Here is a 16,892-nt window from a genome sequence, read left to right as displayed (position 1 = left end):
ATTCCAATGCAGTAACCCTACAATAATGACTAAAAATAATCCCAACCTTGAAACTGACCACAGACAATAAGAAACTTTTCATGGAGAAAATTTTTAGTTTGAAATGATTTTATCTAATAAAACCAAATGGCTTATTCAATTCTAAACATACAGTCATACTGTCATAGATTAACACTTTTTTTTTACTTCTTGAGGCTAGATGGTTGGGGGATTCTGAAGGGTTCCATGTCCTTTTCTATATCGTAGTGAGACATGACATTGTAAGTGTAGTACTCTGGATTTTTGTAGGGTCCTTGTTTGGACGCTCCAGGGCCTACGACTGTATTCAATTTTCATTTTATTGTTAGTTTTCATTTGTTTTGCTTTGCTGTATTTTATAATAATACCTGGATCTTTTGCTGTGGGAATTGGTGCAGAAGCTGGTTTAGGAGGAGTGGGGTTCACTTTCGGTGGCTCAGTAGCAAAAAGACGAACACCGATAGGCACCACCTAGGAAATTAAATCAATTTGTTATGAAAAATTCACAGTATTTTTGAAATGATAAAATTGAATTAAAGTTCTCTTAAAAATGATTTGCTATGGTTAAATTAAACTTGATGTGAATTGTAATAATTATGCAAACCAAATGTTGTTATCCTAGATGCAAAACCTAGATGTTTTTATCTAATAACTGAAACTTAATTTTGGAACTTGAAAACTGAAAATATATTTGTTCATTAATATGGTGATTACTTTTCTCGTGAATGGGCGAACCAAAGACATGTCTAGTTGATTTTTTAGATAGAATAAACTCGAAAAGTAAGAATATTTCTTAAATTGATCAGCTGCCCAGCTGTGATCGGCAAGTGCAGACGACGTAGATGTGGTTCAGCAAACAGCATAGTCAAGTCTACAGGTTGCACGACCGTAGTTGTTTTTCGTAATCGAATCAAGTTCCAAATCCAAATCCTAGATGTCAGGTCAATCGTCTGTCATTAAACATGGTGGTACGTGTTTTTGTTCTGATTGACAATTAACTCTTTAAATAGTTTTGTTTTTCGGATGTCCTTTGATTTTTCCATTGTTTTTGTGTAGGCCGCAATGATGGATATAGAGGAAACAACGTTTGATCTCTTTCTAAGATATGGACTCTTTTTTGGAGCAATCTTCCAACTGGTGTGCATAGGCGCCGCTATTTTTGGACCAGAGATTTCAGAAGCTCATTCCAAGGTAAGAAAAAATAAAAACCTATGCGAGAAATGTTTCAAACTTTGAAATTTCGGGCCATCAGGAGGAGATCAGTGAAGATTCTGGTTCTGAACACGGTAGCCCAACCAACACTGGCCACAAGCATTCTGGGCAGCACAATCGTAGAAAAATGGATAAGAAAAAGAGAAGATGAAGACTCATCTGATGAACACTATTCTTGCATTTTTGAACACCAACATAGTTTCTTTCTCAAAAACCCAACATTTAACTTATTGACTCAGTTTTATTGCAATATTTGGGGGTTGTTTTGTGTTTTTCTTCATTTGACCATTTTTAATACATAAATGATTGATGGAACAGCAGTTAAATGTCTCTAAAGTATTCTTTTAGTACATGCCTGAGCAATGGGGTGAATAGTGTTGGACGCATAATCTTACACAATACAGTAGTACACACACATTTAAGAACACAAAGGAAAATGCTAATGTTTACCAAAAAGTGTCAAAATAATCTTGAGCATGATGAAAAATTTCTTTAAACTACCATCTCCATACTTTTTATCATCGTAAAATTTAAAGTGCCTCTTGACGATGTTGTGCGCTGGCGATGTTAATAATACAGAGTCCTCTTTAATATCCGATATCCGCTGTCCTGCAACCGCGGCGTCCACTGCACAATCACTCAAGAAAACAATTAGCAAGATGGTCATCGTCAACACCAGAATTCTCTTTCTTGATCGAAAAAACCTCTGCATATCGCCACCTTCAGTTTAAACTACAAACGAGAAAATTTTAAATAAATCCGTGCATTAAATTCATTCGACCAAATTGCCAGTTTAGTACCACAATGTATATAGAATAATCCGTTCAAAAAATTGCAAGTCCTTGGAACTAAGACTAATCAATCTTGCGATCCAGCCCTGGTAGCGCGCACGTAGAGAATGAAGACTTAAAGAAAGAAATGAGTGGGACCTTTGCATTGTGAGGGAAACACGCCTAAGTCGCCTGAAGCATATACTCTAAACGAAACTGAAAAGCCGGTTGAATATAAAGGCCCAGCTTTCACCTAGTGCCATTATTACGTGCATGACAAAGTAAGGAATTCCGGATGACTATCTGCGATTGTTGCTATTATTGAGAACGCTGTGCAAGATAACTGCGGCAGCAGCGGAAACATTCATCGAATCCACGTTCTTATTGAGGTTGCTTCGAGATTCAACGTAGATTTGGTGGGTGCAGAGGTCCACAAGTTCGTCCGGTAGCCCACGCCCTTCGTTTCCTTTCAAGAAATGCAATTTTATTAGTTTTGTAGTTTCACATAGTGTAATAACAGGGAATTTTACCTAATATGATGAGAGTTGGATTACTCAGTTGAAATGAACCAACTGGAGTAGGCTTACATACCGTCCCGTTGGATTCGTCAGTCTTAGATCCTGTTCCCACAACATCCCATTTGGACTCTTTTAAAACTTGGCAAAATTCAGTTGTGTTCATGATGGAATGGATAGGCATCAGCTCCATGACCCCAGAACTGGCTTTGCTTACAACTGGAGTCAATGAACAGCTATATGTACACAACATGAAAGAGTGTAAATATTTATTCGGTAAATAATGTTTGAATATTACCTTTTGTGAGAAGTGACGAAAATCTTATCACATCCCATAAAGTAAGCTGACCTTAATATGGAGCCGAAATTCATGGGATCCTGTATTTCATTGAGCAGAAGCCACACAGGTTTGGAAGCCTCTTTCTCAGAGGATAATTGAGCAATAGACTGAGTGCAGGGTGTAGGTATGTAATACAAACGAGTAGTCTTTGCAAGTAGCCCTTGATGTGGCTTTCCTTTAGGTACAATTGTGTCAATTTTGCTCGCCGGTATCGGTAGAGTTTTGATATTTTCCTCCCAACATCGTTCCAGTATTTCCTTGACTCGTCCACTGTGGTTCAGCAAATCTCTTCGGTAGTAGACGGTCTCTATGGTCCGACGTTTTGCTTCGAGGGCGCAACTGATTGGATGAATACCGTAAAGAATATCGAAATAAAACTCTTCACGTCCTGGACTTTGCTTTTTTTCTAATGACATCAAATCTATTCCTGCTCTGGAAATGGAATTTTTACAAAAGCATCGCCGTGCAACTACTTGAGAAGCTTTGAAAGACCACATGTTTGTATTTTTTAAATGTCTGTCTGCTATCAGCAGACCGTATCGATTTATGAATCGATTTACTGTTAAATTAATTTGCACCAATTTTACAATTTTCAAATCTTATATTTGAATTCATCGCTTGTTAGTTTCACACGAATCAGACCGACGCCAAGTGTGAGAACATTTATTAAATATTTTACAGAATTATCGACGATTTGCCAACACTTTCGCGAATAACCCAATTTTTGTTACTTTGCAATTGCTAATAGAAACGCCCTTTTTTTTCATAAACGTCCCAATTAAAACTCCTGTTATAGTTCGAATAGCGAATCTGCAAACATACAATTGTGAACTCGGTCAATTAACCAGTAAAAGCCAGAATATTTTTAATACCGCTCCGTTCGCCAAACTACTAAAATTAATTAGACCAATAAAAGTGCCATTCGCGTATAACATGTGCGCAATGTTATTCTTTCCTTGCCTTGAGGCACAACGACCTGCCTGAAGTTTAACAATGTGGGAAACTAAGTTACGTAACAAGAAATTGCGTTATTCAGCAAACTTTTCTGAGGTTTTATTTCAAGATGGAACGTGTCAACCAATCACTGATAAAAAGATAAATTCTTTCTCAAATTCCCTTAAAGAATTCCTTTCTCAAATATTGAAAAGGAAGTCTGTGCGAGGTGACACTAGCATATTGGTGTGCAATAAACGAGAAAGGTGTTAATTTATTCCGTAAAGGAATATCAGCAGAAATCTACAAATGACAGCTTGACAACAGTTTCCAGAAAGGAGGTCATCAGGTCATTTCTCTTTGGTAATACAAATTGTTTTTCGACAGTGGACACGGTCACGTAAAAAATAACACCCAGCGTAAATTTATTGACCCAAACATTTTTCACCAATGTGACTTTCCTTCCAAGTTATGCATGTCAACGTCAATTAGTGTCGGGTCCAAGAATGGCCATGCGTGTGATTAAAATCTGAGTTGGAATGGCTGAATTTTGTTTTTTTAAACTTGTGAATAACACAAGGGCGTATTCTTGGCTTTCTAAATCTTTGCGCATTTCATTCTATGACGAAGAATGCAATCTGCAGGGAAAGCTTGTCTCCTTTTGATTTAAACACATTTCCGCCAAAACTCAAAAACTTTTTTCGAGTATCCGTATGAATCGAAAGTTGGTTCTTTTTTTTTGCCATACATTTTTGATAAATACTATAGCGACCGAAAATGTTTTGTTCCGGCAAAATTATCTGCGGTTGGCCAGACACTGCCACCTTGTAATTTTAGAGAAATCAAAAGTGCTTTTTCGGTTTTGTTAACATCTTAATAAAAAGATCTGTGATGTAACAGTTACGATGTAAGGCGAAATTCTGACATTTAGTTAAGATATACTGCTAATTGGTTTCGGTTTCACTAGCGGAAAAATACGGTGCAAAGAAGAGACGCGCAAGGTTTCCCTTCGTTAGTCGTTACAAACCCGTTTAATCCATTTGACGCAGGGGGTCAGCAGGAATGCCGCAAAAGGGGACTTTCACTGACTGTCACGGTCGGTGTGAAAATGGACAATACTAAGAATCAAAGCAAAATGATTACAACATGCAAAACAAAGAAAATTTCAGTGTTATTGTTATCGTAGATGTAGTAACACGCAATTTCTACTTGATTCTTTTTTAACGAGAATACAAGAAGACCTTTTGGGCGTGACGGATGACTTTTCGTTCAACGGAACGATGCATCGTTGTTCTCATGAACAAAGCTGCCGAGAAAGTACAGAAAAAACCCATTGCAGTGAATCAACAGATACGTATAGCCTATTACTCGATCCACCTCAATATTGCCAAGTCTCCATTGACAATAAATACACCGTAAAACGCTCGAGAGGAACACACAACTTTCACTACTACGTGAGAGGAAGAACAAAAGGATGGAGTTCAAGAGCACGAGGTTACATGATATTTCGAAACGGCAATGAAAAGAAAGTGAAAACTTGAAACTACGACCGCGTTAAACCGTAGAAGGGAACTATTCATTACATTACATTCTAGCAAGATCGTTGTAGCCTATCCCAGCATTTACCACGTTAGTACACGCTGACGAAACATCTGAAAGTGAAAGCTACCGAAACATTTAAAAACTAAATGTCTCCTCGTTTTGAATAGCTAGCCTAGCATCTATTATTACAATTTTTAAATAATAGGATGCTGCTTTCAGTTACGCCTTACAATAATTTTACAGAAACGTATATTCATCAAAAGAATTTTCCTAATTCAGGGTAGAACATTTTACAAGTACGCAAGTTAATCGAAAAATAATAGAACAAGTGAGGTATCCGACACTGGATTGGAGAAATAATAATAAGTAAAACTCTTATACTACTTCCATCGTGCTGTGACTGGATTCGCTGTGGATGTACGACTTGAGTGGAGGCTCCATAAGACTGCTTTCAGCGTTATCTTGCATTTCAGCTTGGGTTTCCATCTCCACTTCATTGGCTGCTTCAAGAACTTCTCCACCCCAATCAATCTTAAATCGGGTGACGCGTGGTTCTTCAAGAATGTTTCGTGTCATCTAATGAAAAATGGTCATAAACAGGTGGAAAACACACAGTAATGAAACCAAAAAGAATTACCTTATCAAATTGAGGAACAGGAGGTGGATTATCTTTCAGTTCTGGATCAATATAATCGTTGTTGACAAAATAGCCCACTCTGACAAATTCATGTTCTTTGTATGAGCAAGTCAGCAAGACAGCAGTTACTCCAATTGCATCTGCTACGGGGATCTTTTCAGGGTCTGGTTGGTCAGCTTGAAACACAAACTTGTGCTTTCCAACAGGTACTGGACCGACAACTACTGTGTCAAGAATCTGGTCATGTGCTGCACTCTCGGCTGAACCAACATATGTCAACTTCCACTCCAAATCTGCCAGAGTAATTCAAAAGAAATTGTTAAAATGTGTTCGATCGATGATAAAACGAATGGCTTGCCTTCTGGAATTTCATCGATGCATTCAAAAACAATCTCAAATTGAAATGGACTGAAAAATGGGCATGGGTTGTTCAACACTTTGACATCAACAATATGGACTTTCGCCATTTCTTTTGAGTCTAAAAAGGAAAGACAATTGAACATTTAGTGTTAAAAATACATAAAACACAAGAGCTGAATTACCTAAAACAAGAGTATATTCTTAAAGTTAAAAAAACGAAATGGCTCTGATGAGTTTCTGTGAATTGCATCCACACAACGAGAGACACTGCCTGCCCGCCAAATTCTTCTAGGGTACAACGATGCAAGATGGACAAATGATGACTAATGATTTATTTTTATTTTAGAATTAATGTTTTTAAAATTTGGAAATATCCTATTCCCACCCTATTCCTAATGCTATTTTGAATTTTCTGTTTTAAGTTTATTTAAGTTTATATTTTCTTAATTACTCGCATATGCCGATACGCGTTAAGAACAAAACCGCTGACACCTAGTGACCGAAGATAAATTGAATTGAATTCCACTAAAAATTCGAACAGATAATTTGATTCAGCCAACACCATTTATTTTTTAAAGTAACAATGAATTTTATAGCATGTTCATAGTGTAATGCTAACAGCTGGACTTTCTCCTTGACATTAAACAGATTCACAAATGTATTCCAGGTATAAGCTGTAGCATGAGTAATCTACCCAATAATATCCACTCTCAAAGTCAAAGTCCATAAAAAAATAAACGCAGTATCCAAAATCACTGTGACCGGGTTTACCCGATTGCCAGTTGGTGTAAGTAAAGCGTTGGAAAGGCTCTACGGTGGCCCATTCATAGGTACGATTATAACCTTTTTGAGGAAATTTCCCGGAAGTCCAATACTTCTCGCTTTTTAGTTCTAAACTTGGACGTTTCAATTTGAGACTATAAAGAAATGTATGAGTGTTACTATTTATTTCTCACCTGGATGGACTTGCCAGTGATTGTAAATCAGTTTTTCCTCTTCTTCAGTTTCAACACTTAGCAAAGTCATGTTTCCTGTTCTGCAGAATGCATCCGCTTGCTCCCAATTACCGCTCTAATAATTATCAGAAATATATAACATTTGGTGTAATTTTGCTGCTAATGAGGATGGTCGCCTTACGTTACTATTTGTGAAACAATAACATTTGTTTCCTAATGCCCAACAAGGCACTTTCGTGTTTCCTTGGAAATAAGGGGCACAATCTTCTGTGAATAAAATTTTAGCGAGTTATCAAAACTAGAACATTTTTAAATAAAACCAAATGGTCCCTTAAACGCGCATAAAATATACTTGGTTTAACCGTCGTCGTCGATGTAACGGTTGTTAATCCAGTGGTTGTAATTTCGTCACTGGGTTCTAGAACAATGTCATCAATGGCGATTGCATCTTCTGCATTCCCCCCACAACTTGCGTAAAATGCCAACTATTCAGTGGTTTCATAAAAATAGGTCACTTTTCTTTTCAATTTTTTTAACCACAACTAAAGACCCACCGTTAAAACAGTTGGCTCCGGGACTGGGATGAGGGTAGACGCCTGCCGCCATTCCAAATTTACGGAAGTGGAATAGCTCGACAATGTCAGCAAAGTTGTTTCAGTGTCGCCAATGGCCAGAATGAGCTATAAAAGAATGACAAATTTGGACCATCAAAATTAACATCGAATGAAAAATCCTGCTACTAAAGGAATTAATACTTCTAAGGTGTTGCCAAAGGTATATTTTGATCGAATCCAGAATTTGAAAGTAATTCGATCGCCTGGTAGGGCCATGAATTCGACTGTACGCAAAATAACAAAACCAGGAGAAAGTTGAGCGTCACGGGTTGCTCGTAGGTATTTAGTGCCAGATGACGGGATAGGAGGTGGGTAGTTGACTTCTGACGGCATTGTAAAATCTTCGACAACCCAATGAACAGTCGAAGATGAACTGTCGTACCATGGATCAGCTGAACCACTTTCGAAGTCGTTGCTGTTCAACAGGATTCGTGCAGATTGAGGATCGATTTCCAAGGACGGGATGAACATATTTGCTTCTTCATCTTGTTTTGATAACGAGACAGCAACGGTAACGAGCACTAATAAAAACCTAAAATTCATTTTTTTAATGAACATAAATGCTTCAATCACGAGCGAAAGATCCTTAAACAATAAACCTGTGAGTTGATAAAAGACACGGTAATTATCTTATCAAGTCAATCAATTTCGTCATTCAAATAAACTGCATTTTGATATGCTTATCATTGAATAGGATATGGCCAAGTTAAATTAGCGCAAAAAATACATGGATTCCAGTCGTTTTTTTCCTTGCTTACAATAAATAACCTAAAATAATTTCACACAGATTGCAATTAGAATGCTGTACAACTTGCGATACAATGAACTAACGGAAAAGTATGATTTTGCTGCCGTTTCTTTCTTTAGTTGCTGGTGTTTTTTTAAATATATACGTGTAATCGCGTTTGCTAATAATTTCAGTATTTATTTTGATCGTCTTTAAGTATTTGGCCAATAATAAAAATTCAATCGCAGAAAATCATGATGGCTCAATTTTTTAAGTTATAACCTGAAGAAGGGATTCGAGGGAACGAACAAACAGATGCTTACGTGTTTTGTTGTTTCTGAAATGAAAAATTTGATCCGAAGTTATGTGATTCTAAAGTTAATCATTGTCTATGATTGAAGGTTACAAAGTAGAATGGAAACTCGGAGCGTCACAAAGTGTTGCAATTCTTTAACATGATTCAACGATAATTTTAATTTCGCAATAGAAACTTGAAATAGCTGGTTGATTTGCCCCATTTCGCTAGTAATACGGCACCAGTCGAGTCCTTTTTTTTTAAATTAACCAACAGTCTTATTTCGTTTGGCAATTACGATAATAGCATAATTGATAAAATCATTATTTGATTTGATCTAATCCTATTTCCGTCCGTCAGATTTCCGTTCTTGCAAACTGTTTGACCCCAAGCGCCACTAAGCGGCAGCTTCGTGATTTACTTGCTTATCACCAATTGATTTGTCAACATACTTCAGTCAAGTTTGCTTCCATTGAGTAGCAGGATCAATAAAATGTCTCTACTTAACAAATTTTTCGGAATAAAAAAAGAAGTACCTGTAGTTGCACCTCACACCCCAGTCAGTGTTACCAATGATACACCAGAATCTGGTTTTGTTATGGTGCCTAATGCAGTAGAGTCCTATCAACTTCATTCTGGTAACTATGCAAATGCAATTATGGATAATTTGTTATGCAATAACAGGATTTTCCTTTTAGTCAAATGAGAAATTAAGACTTACACAATTTGGGTTTCTATTTCAGGTCCTTTGCCATATGCAATAAATTCAAATGCCTCCAGCAATCAACAGGACATTTCATCTAACAAGCTATATGATGAAATCCCTTTCCAGTTCTCCCCAGCTTACAATACAATGTGGTTAAATGGTTCCACTGTCAAGCATAAACCTAAAATGCTAAAAGAAATTGACTGGGACTCTCTGTGTTATGATTTTACACTAGAGAAATCTATTTTACAGTCATGAAATATACTTGAATAAACTAAAGTGTGAAATGATAACTCAACACAGTTGTAAGATTAAATCAACACTTGTAATGTCTACTGATAGTCCATCATCATCATTTTAAAATGTTATCTATTGCCTTGTCGTTTCAGAGCTGTTTCCTGTGAGCTGCATAACAGACAGAAATTAATTTGCGTGTAAATTTGTAAAATAACTTGATTGACTAGAATTACACTGCTTGGGTATCCGCAGAGGGTCTGTGTCTTGGATTGTTACTTCATGTGGAACTCCATGGAAGGAATACTGTACATATAAGGACTTGTCTTCTCCCATGCATGGATCATAGAAACCTGGAAGCTGGCACTGTGATGAAACAAAAAAAAAAACTTGTTTAAAAACTTTATTTTCTGGAATCTATTTTGAAGTACTCCTACCTTAGATGCCTCTTGAAGTATAAGCTTAGAATCCCTGACTAGGCATTGGAGCGGGATGGTAACGTCGGTGATGGCATCGCCGAGATCACGGTGGCTGAGATCTAACCACCGACCGTAAATCGATTTTGTGATAATTAATCCTTTCTTGTTTTCTTCGTCCTCGACATTCCGTCTAAATGTTTCTTTCATTAAATCGATGGATATCTCGGCTTCTCTCCGACGAGCTAGCATTCTATAAGGCAAGAAATTGGTGACTATTGTAAAAAAAAGAAGAAAAATCATAAAAGTTCAACTAACTGGGCGTGATGCATAGCTCGATGTCTCTCTATATCTTTGACTTTCTGTTGTTGCATGTAAGGTTCCACGACCAAGCGGCGGACGATGATCCATGCAATCATTGGTGTAACAGTTCCATAAAATATTGGGCTTGGTAGCACTTCATGACACAAATGAATAGGAAAAGCGTAAATTTGGTTCCCTCGAAGTAATCTAGTGAAAATTGAAAATACATCAAGTGAATAAGCTATCGCTACATATTTGAAAAGAGTTAAATCAATACTTTATCTTTAGTCTTACGCCAGTCGGAACTCCGACTGTCATTGAAACTGCTAGTGAACTATGCTGTGATACTTTACGCTGAAGACCATATTCTAACATAGCTCCAAAGGTTCCGGCTCTGTACATAAAAAAATAAATTTTAAATCATTGATAGAAAAAATGATGCACAAAAATAAATACTGACTTGACAGTTGCTCGTAATCTCCCTTCATGCTTTTCAAGTTTGTGGCAGTAGGACATTGAAATAAACGAGTGCGGGATTCCAAGAACAAAATTTACTTGTGTCCTATATGTTGTAGTCTCTTTTACTATGCTTGTGCTCATCGAGCTAGACTGTGAGTTTTTGTAAGTTAGATAACCGACCGTATTTTTATCTAGCTGATGTGCCAATGCTTAAATTCCAATAACAATCATTACAAAAAGAGCATAAGAATTTGTTTAATTTATGACAACTTACTTGACACAAAGCCAAAACTCAAGCCTTCGTCAGTGGTAGTTAGGATTCCAGAAATATTTGTAAACATCCGTTTAGTCAGATTGCGGAATCCCTTGGCAGAAAAAGAAAGACCGTTACCGAATCCTAAGTCAACTTCTGCCCATCCATCAGGAGAAGTGATTCTTCTCAATGACACATTTACTGAACCAGAACCTGAACCCTTGTGTGTTGAAAGCTCACCTATGGCCAATAAACACTAATTAAGACCCCATTATCCATGTCAAAAATGATGATAGATTACCAGACAAGTAAGCTGTGTCAGTTAAGGTGAGAGGTGCTTGAATAGACTGAGAAAAGTTCATGCCTTTGACCACAATAGATGGAAAAAAATCACCAGGAGGTCTGTAAATGTAACATATGGTTCAGTGAAGGAGCACATAATAAATAAGTTTTTCTTAGCTTACCCAAATTCATCATCATATGCATCTTCATAAGAACTGAAGAGTTCAGTGGCATCAATGTTGACGGTAATGGAGCTTTGAGGATTGGTCCTCTGGAGGAGCCGGCGCTCTTCTTTTTGCTGGGCAAGGAGCTCATACTCTTCTCTAATTTCTTGTGGAGTTTTTGTCCTTTGTACAATTTCCCATCCTTCAGTTTCAAGCCCTTTGGTTCCCAAGCTGTCATAAATGGCTCGCTTGTGGGGGTCACTCAGAACCTCGTATGCTCTTTTAGTTTTGTTGAATAACACTTCAGCTTCCTTCTTTCTGAGGGGATCTGTGTGTTTATCTGGATGATAGATGCGACTCAGCCTTCTGTAAGCATTTGTTATCTCTTCTTGTGGAGCCTAATGATATAAAAAAATATGTTAAATCTTGTGATAAACAAAATAAGTCATGTGCAAAACACACTGATAACACATGTTTTGATTTTTCGCCTCACAAGCATCCTTTAATACATCAACGTACATGCTTAAAAAAAATGAAAGGCTTACATCTCTTGGTAAGTTGAGGAACTGATAAAAGTCTTCTTCCAATCTTTCATTTTCATCATCCATATTGGACGAAAAAATCGCGAAACTAGTAACTAGTGATTACGAACGTTTACACGAAAACGTGAAGACTGAAGAGCCGGTCCGATTGCGTCGAACATGTCTACCACCTAGCGGTGTTATTTGACACTTTTTAAGTAAACCATACTTTTTTGAGTTTTTGTTCGGCAGGTGGCTATATGTTTGTTATGACTCACGAACTCCTAAACAAAACAATACGGCCCAAAAGTCTGCAAGTCTTTTTCAGTGGAAAAACCATTTTCGCATTCAGCCATTCAGCCATATGTTATTATTAGTGCTGATTCAAACCGTCATCTGAGGGGCGTGGGCGACACCATACATTAATAAGAGAAGTGACGTGCTTAGTTTGGAAGTTAGTGACATTTCACAGAAAGAACCGTACAGCTACAGTCTGCAGTTGCTGCTTCTAGTATAAGTAAGTAAGTTCTGAGTTCACGTATTACGTAGATGTTAACCTGATATACTCAGTTTAGTACCAATATAATTTCTGAATGTTTTTGTAATATTTGACTACACCAAATGAATTGTAAAGAAATTGTTACTTGTTTTCCAGAGTTCTACCATTTTGAAGCTTCAAAATGATATGTTGTGGTTTGATAATTGAACGTGCCGAACGTGAGTCAATTCCGGTTCCTTTGATTGGGGTTTCGGTTCAGGCTCGAATCGTCGATTTGGTTGCCGAGGTCACCATTGAGCAACGATATGTCAACAAGGAAAATCAACCCATTGAAGCAGTTTATCTCTTTCCTCTTGATGAAGGTATTGCAGTTTAAAGTAATATTAACATTTAGTTATAGAAATTAACTGATGTTTCATGAATCACAGGGGCTGGAGTTTCTAAGTTCACTGCCGAAGTAGATGGGCGTGTAATCGAAGGTGTCGTAAAGGAAACGGAACAAGCTAAAACCGATTATGACGAAGCAATTAAGAGCGGACACTCAGCATTTTTAGTTGAAGAAAAATTGCCGGATGTCTTCAAGGTAAACTTGATATTGTCATGCAATGGTATTTGTTTTTTCTGATCTTTCAATAACAATTTTCAAAGGCTAAAATTGGTAACTTGGCACCTGGGTCTGGAGCCAAAATCCGCCTGACTTATGTCACAGAATTGAAAGTAGAGGGTAAAGAAATTCGGTTTTACTTACCCACTACAATCGCTCCTCGTTACATTCCTCCAACCGATAAATCCAGCACTGCAGCCGATCTAGCTTCAATCAAATATTCAACGTTAGTAACTATTTCGTCTCTGTGAACATTTTAGATAAAATCAACTCAATTGTGTTTTTCCTTTTCAATTAAGGGAATCGAATTATCAAGTGGATTTTAACGCAACTGTGCAAATGGCTTCAGCCATCACAGAAATTCGCTCTCCGACCCACAAAATCGCTGTTACTCGAGACGCTGTCAATAAGGTAAGATTGAGTTGTTGAATTGGACAAATATTTGAATTACAACGATTGTTAATTGTTTCTTTTGAAATCCATTAGCCTCAATATGGGACATTACGATTCGACAATGTTGTGACCTCCATGGATCGAGACCTCGTCGTTTACATTCAAGTTGCCGAGCCAAACCAGCCACGACTTATTTGCGAGGTAAACTTCGATGGTTCCCAATTGGATAAATATTGTAGGGCTCTTTATTTCAATTCAATTTCTTAGAAATCACCGAAGGGTACTGCTGCATTGATGCTAAGCTTAGTTCCCAGCTTCAAGTTGACCGAACAGAAGACAGAGTTGATATTTCTTGTGGACCGTTCGGGTTCTATGGGTGGATCAGGGATTAATCAGGCTAAACAGGCACTACAGGTATTATTTTATAATTTTTCCCGAATATTAGGTAAAATTACTGATTATCAATTTAAAATGTTTACAGCTTTTTCTCCATTCACTACCTTTGGACTGCTACGTAAGCATAATTTATTAAATTCGTGTATTTCGTATTTTAATTACTAACACCACAATTTTCGCATCTTAAAGGTTAACATTGCGGGTTTCGGATCTTCGTACAAAGAACTTTTCCCCGCAAGCAAGAAATATGATGAATCCGTACTGAACCTGGCCAAGCAGCATGTTGACAGTATGCTTACACAAGTTAAACGAAAAAATTCACTTCCATCAATATCTTTTTTGTTTTCCGATTCTTTTAGGTATCGATGCCAATTTAGGCGGTACTGAAATATTTCATCCGTTGGAAACGATTTTCAAAAAACCATCCATCGAAGGCTACTTACGGCAAATATTTGTTCTAACGGATGGAGAGGTAAAATTACTGCTTATTAAATTGCTTTTATTAAATGATCAATTGTGAAACTATTTTTATGAAATGAAAAGGTCTCCAACGCAGATGAAATCTTAGGTCTAATCCGCCGTCAAAATGGGCAAGCGCGAGTTTTCGCCTTGGGTATATTTCTAAAAATAAGTTGGAGGCAAACATTTCAGTTCATTTGTTATTACAAACAGGTTTGGGGAGTAGCGCCAGTCATTATTTGGTTGAAGGCATGGCACGAGCTGGTAATGGAACTGCCCTATTTGCGTCACTGGAAGAACGCCTGGAAAAGAAAGTCATGCAACAGCTCCAGGACTCTTTGCAGCCAGCCCTTTCAGGTACCACCTAGACAGGAACATCAATTAGTTTAGTTAATTTATTCATATTTAATTGACAAACAGATATCAATATCAAATGGGATGGTCACGAGGAAACTGGGCAAAAGTTCACTACTGCCAAACCTGTACCCGTTCAAACAGAAAAGACTTTGATGGGATACGGTAAACCGCTGGAATCGGCCAAGCCTGTTCCTACCGAGAAACCGCAACTGAAATTCCGTCAAGCCCCGACCGCCGATATGGTAGCGGTCTACTAAATTTAGATTTGTTTCAGCTGTTTAACAAGAAAATATTTCGCTGACAGGTTCCAGCAGTTTTTGACGGGAAGCATCTGATTGTGTACGCTCTTCTGACGGAAGATGCTCACGTGCCAAAATGGGCTGAAGTTATTGCAAAATCTCCTGTGGGTCCCCTAACTCTGAAAGTCCATTTGAACGAATCCAATTCAGAGGAAGGACAACTTATTCATTGGTAAATTTTAAAAGAACTTGCGGAAAAATCAATTCTTTTGTATTTTATTTCTACAATTATTCGTTTCGTTTAGTTTAGCGGCAAAGAAATTGATCCAGGCCCTGCAAGACAGTGAAGGAGATCCCGATTCGATTGAAGATTCCAAGTCGACTGAGACTAAACAAGAAATTATTCAACTTGGCTGTCAATACGGTAATCCGCATTGTTAACACGTAAGCAATGAATTCATTTAATGCCTGGTCTTTAATGTAGGTTTGGCGTCTCGATACACTTCTTATGTTGCCGTTGATCCCAAAGAGCAGAAGGAACTGAAGGAATCCTGGATGATGATGAAGTCGCGTGACGTCCCTGTTCAGTTAGCTCACGGTTGGGGTGGTTATCAAGCACTTGGTTTTGCTGGTGGTTGTGGTCCAATGATGGGGCGCTCTAACTGTCCTCCTATGGCAATGGCTTGTCATTACAGCCTTCCTCCAGGTATAGATTTAGTTCTAGTCTTTGAAACAAAGTATCGCTTAGATATAGAAGATGTTATCTTACTTTCAGGAATATATACGGATGGAGTTGAGCAAGTCGGCGGTGGCGGCGGCGAAGCGTATGAATCCTGCTCAGATAACAGTACGTACTGCGTTCATTTCCAAGAACACTTGAGAACCTGTCTACAGATTACAACTGGCGATGTTTCAATTTTGTTTGAAATAATTTAGTTGAGGAGTTGGACTGTGAAGTCGACGACGACTACAGTGTCAATGACATCCAGTGTACGTCTGAGGGAACTGAAAATGAAACCAGCAACACAGACGACGACAAGTTGCTGAAACTCATTACATGCCAAAATTTCGATGGATCGTTTAAATTGGAATCGGCGTTGGCTGAGCTTCTCGACACAACATTGGAGGACATCAAACAAGGTTTTTTCCTTCATCAAATTTAGCGCAGAAATTAGCAATTACAATTTCATTACTCCATAGCCGCAGAAAAGAATTCGTACTCTGAACAAGTTTGGGCAACCGCTGTCGCTCTGGCGTTCATGGGGATCGCCCTAGCTGACCTGCAGACCACATGGATGTTGGTAGCCAAGAAAGCTGAAAATTGGATCCGCTCGTCTGGCAAACTGACCGGAGACGAAATCGCATGCACAAGCGCAGCCCAGGAATACGTCAAAGCCAAATTAAGTTTGTAAATCCTGCGTCTTTGACAGCAACATTGAAATCCAGCCATGCAAGTACTGCACAATTAGTAATATGCTAATATCATTACTAAACAGTATTATTCAGTATTTTGTGTGATTTGTTTATTCTATCTACAGTGTGATAATTTCATTTATCCTTTTCTATAATCTATTCACGTCAATTGATTTTCACTGTTTTGGGTTACAACGAAATACAAACCAAGTTATAAATATGACCGTAAAGTGTTAAAGTGTATCATTATTCCGAGCTTGGACTTTAATAGATTT

General features: G+C 37.8%; 9 protein-coding genes across 15 annotated transcripts in view; 3 read left to right on the top strand and 6 right to left on the bottom strand.

Annotated features, from left to right (window-relative positions):
* The window catches only part of LOC124316898 (28S ribosomal protein S35, mitochondrial-like), a 148,002-nt gene that overhangs the window by 40,350 nt on the left and 90,760 nt on the right, over window positions 1–16,892 (bottom strand). The window lies entirely within an intron of this gene.
* On the bottom strand, window positions 91–879 carry LOC124318435. Its single transcript, XM_046782828.1, has 3 exons — window positions 733–879; window positions 387–489; window positions 91–319 (listed from the first exon to the last, which is right to left on the bottom strand). Exons 1-3 carry the CDS (start codon window positions 760–762, stop codon window positions 183–185), a joined length of 270 nt encoding a protein of 89 aa, XP_046638784.1. The 5' UTR covers window positions 763–879; the 3' UTR covers window positions 91–182.
* On the top strand, window positions 893–1,550 carry LOC124318451 (protein anon-73B1-like). The gene is made up of 3 exons (XM_046782829.1): window positions 893–986; window positions 1,075–1,209; window positions 1,271–1,550. The coding sequence occupies exons 1-3, from the start codon at window positions 981–983 to the stop codon at window positions 1,379–1,381; spliced, it is 252 nt and encodes an 83-aa protein (XP_046638785.1). The 5' UTR covers window positions 893–980; the 3' UTR covers window positions 1,382–1,550.
* Window positions 1,452–3,373, bottom strand: LOC124316103 (rRNA methyltransferase 1, mitochondrial-like). Of its 3 annotated transcripts, XR_006911813.1 has the most exons (5): window positions 2,814–3,373; window positions 2,531–2,751; window positions 2,270–2,466; window positions 2,031–2,216; window positions 1,452–1,962 (listed from the first exon to the last, which is right to left on the bottom strand). XR_006911813.1 is itself a non-coding variant. In XM_046781846.1 (3 exons), exons 1-3 carry the CDS (start codon window positions 3,350–3,352, stop codon window positions 2,300–2,302), a joined length of 927 nt encoding a protein of 308 aa, XP_046637802.1. In that variant the 5' UTR covers window positions 3,353–3,373; the 3' UTR covers window positions 1,982–2,299. The 3 variants fall into 3 exon arrangements, 1 of the variants encoding a protein (XP_046637802.1); XR_006911811.1 differs by having other exon boundaries at window positions 2,031–2,466; XM_046781846.1 differs by lacking the exon at window positions 1,452–1,962 and having other exon boundaries at window positions 1,982–2,466.
* On the bottom strand, window positions 5,563–6,642 carry LOC124316869 (histone chaperone asf1-like). The gene is made up of 4 exons (XM_046782725.1): window positions 6,510–6,642; window positions 6,326–6,445; window positions 5,968–6,260; window positions 5,563–5,906 (listed from the first exon to the last, which is right to left on the bottom strand). The coding sequence occupies exons 2-4, from the start codon at window positions 6,432–6,434 to the stop codon at window positions 5,706–5,708; spliced, it is 603 nt and encodes a 200-aa protein (XP_046638681.1). The 5' UTR covers window positions 6,435–6,445; window positions 6,510–6,642; the 3' UTR covers window positions 5,563–5,705.
* Window positions 6,873–8,664, bottom strand: LOC124315865. Its single transcript, XM_046781582.1, has 6 exons — window positions 8,039–8,664; window positions 7,838–7,963; window positions 7,636–7,768; window positions 7,465–7,550; window positions 7,284–7,398; window positions 6,873–7,218 (listed from the first exon to the last, which is right to left on the bottom strand). The coding sequence occupies exons 1-6, from the start codon at window positions 8,453–8,455 to the stop codon at window positions 6,968–6,970; spliced, it is 1,128 nt and encodes a 375-aa protein (XP_046637538.1). The 5' UTR covers window positions 8,456–8,664; the 3' UTR covers window positions 6,873–6,967.
* Window positions 9,156–10,113, top strand: LOC124318219. Its single transcript, XM_046782817.1, has 2 exons — window positions 9,156–9,557; window positions 9,663–10,113. Exons 1-2 carry the CDS (start codon window positions 9,413–9,415, stop codon window positions 9,881–9,883), a joined length of 366 nt encoding a protein of 121 aa, XP_046638773.1. The 5' UTR covers window positions 9,156–9,412; the 3' UTR covers window positions 9,884–10,113.
* On the bottom strand, window positions 9,932–12,443 carry LOC124315149 (dnaJ homolog subfamily C member 11-like). Its single transcript, XM_046780614.1, has 10 exons — window positions 12,282–12,443; window positions 11,755–12,134; window positions 11,592–11,692; window positions 11,312–11,530; window positions 11,039–11,246; window positions 10,856–10,972; window positions 10,594–10,785; window positions 10,297–10,528; window positions 10,096–10,225; window positions 9,932–10,030 (listed from the first exon to the last, which is right to left on the bottom strand). Exons 1-10 carry the CDS (start codon window positions 12,342–12,344, stop codon window positions 10,011–10,013), a joined length of 1,662 nt encoding a protein of 553 aa, XP_046636570.1. The 5' UTR covers window positions 12,345–12,443; the 3' UTR covers window positions 9,932–10,010.
* Window positions 12,519–16,840, top strand: LOC124314566 (von Willebrand factor A domain-containing protein 5A-like). Of its 2 annotated transcripts, none has more exons than XM_046779765.1 (19): window positions 12,519–12,774; window positions 12,913–13,118; window positions 13,185–13,339; window positions 13,405–13,586; window positions 13,660–13,771; window positions 13,847–13,954; window positions 14,021–14,167; window positions 14,235–14,267; window positions 14,339–14,438; window positions 14,509–14,621; window positions 14,693–14,762; window positions 14,822–14,965; window positions 15,029–15,207; window positions 15,270–15,436; window positions 15,510–15,628; window positions 15,689–15,910; window positions 15,980–16,051; window positions 16,141–16,344; window positions 16,405–16,840. In XM_046779765.1, exons 2-19 carry the CDS (start codon window positions 12,938–12,940, stop codon window positions 16,614–16,616), a joined length of 2,520 nt encoding a protein of 839 aa, XP_046635721.1. In that variant the 5' UTR covers window positions 12,519–12,774; window positions 12,913–12,937; the 3' UTR covers window positions 16,617–16,840. The 2 variants fall into 2 exon arrangements, with proteins under 2 accessions (XP_046635721.1, XP_046635728.1); XM_046779772.1 differs by having other exon boundaries at window positions 12,519–12,778.

The sequence above is a fragment of the Daphnia pulicaria genome, chromosome 1 (genome assembly GCF_021234035.1).
Source record: "Daphnia pulicaria isolate SC F1-1A chromosome 1, SC_F0-13Bv2, whole genome shotgun sequence".
NCBI lineage: Eukaryota > Metazoa > Arthropoda > Branchiopoda > Diplostraca > Daphniidae > Daphnia > Daphnia pulicaria.
The sequence above is the reverse complement of the archived record's forward strand: the minus strand, read 5'-3'. Positions and strand labels throughout refer to the sequence as shown.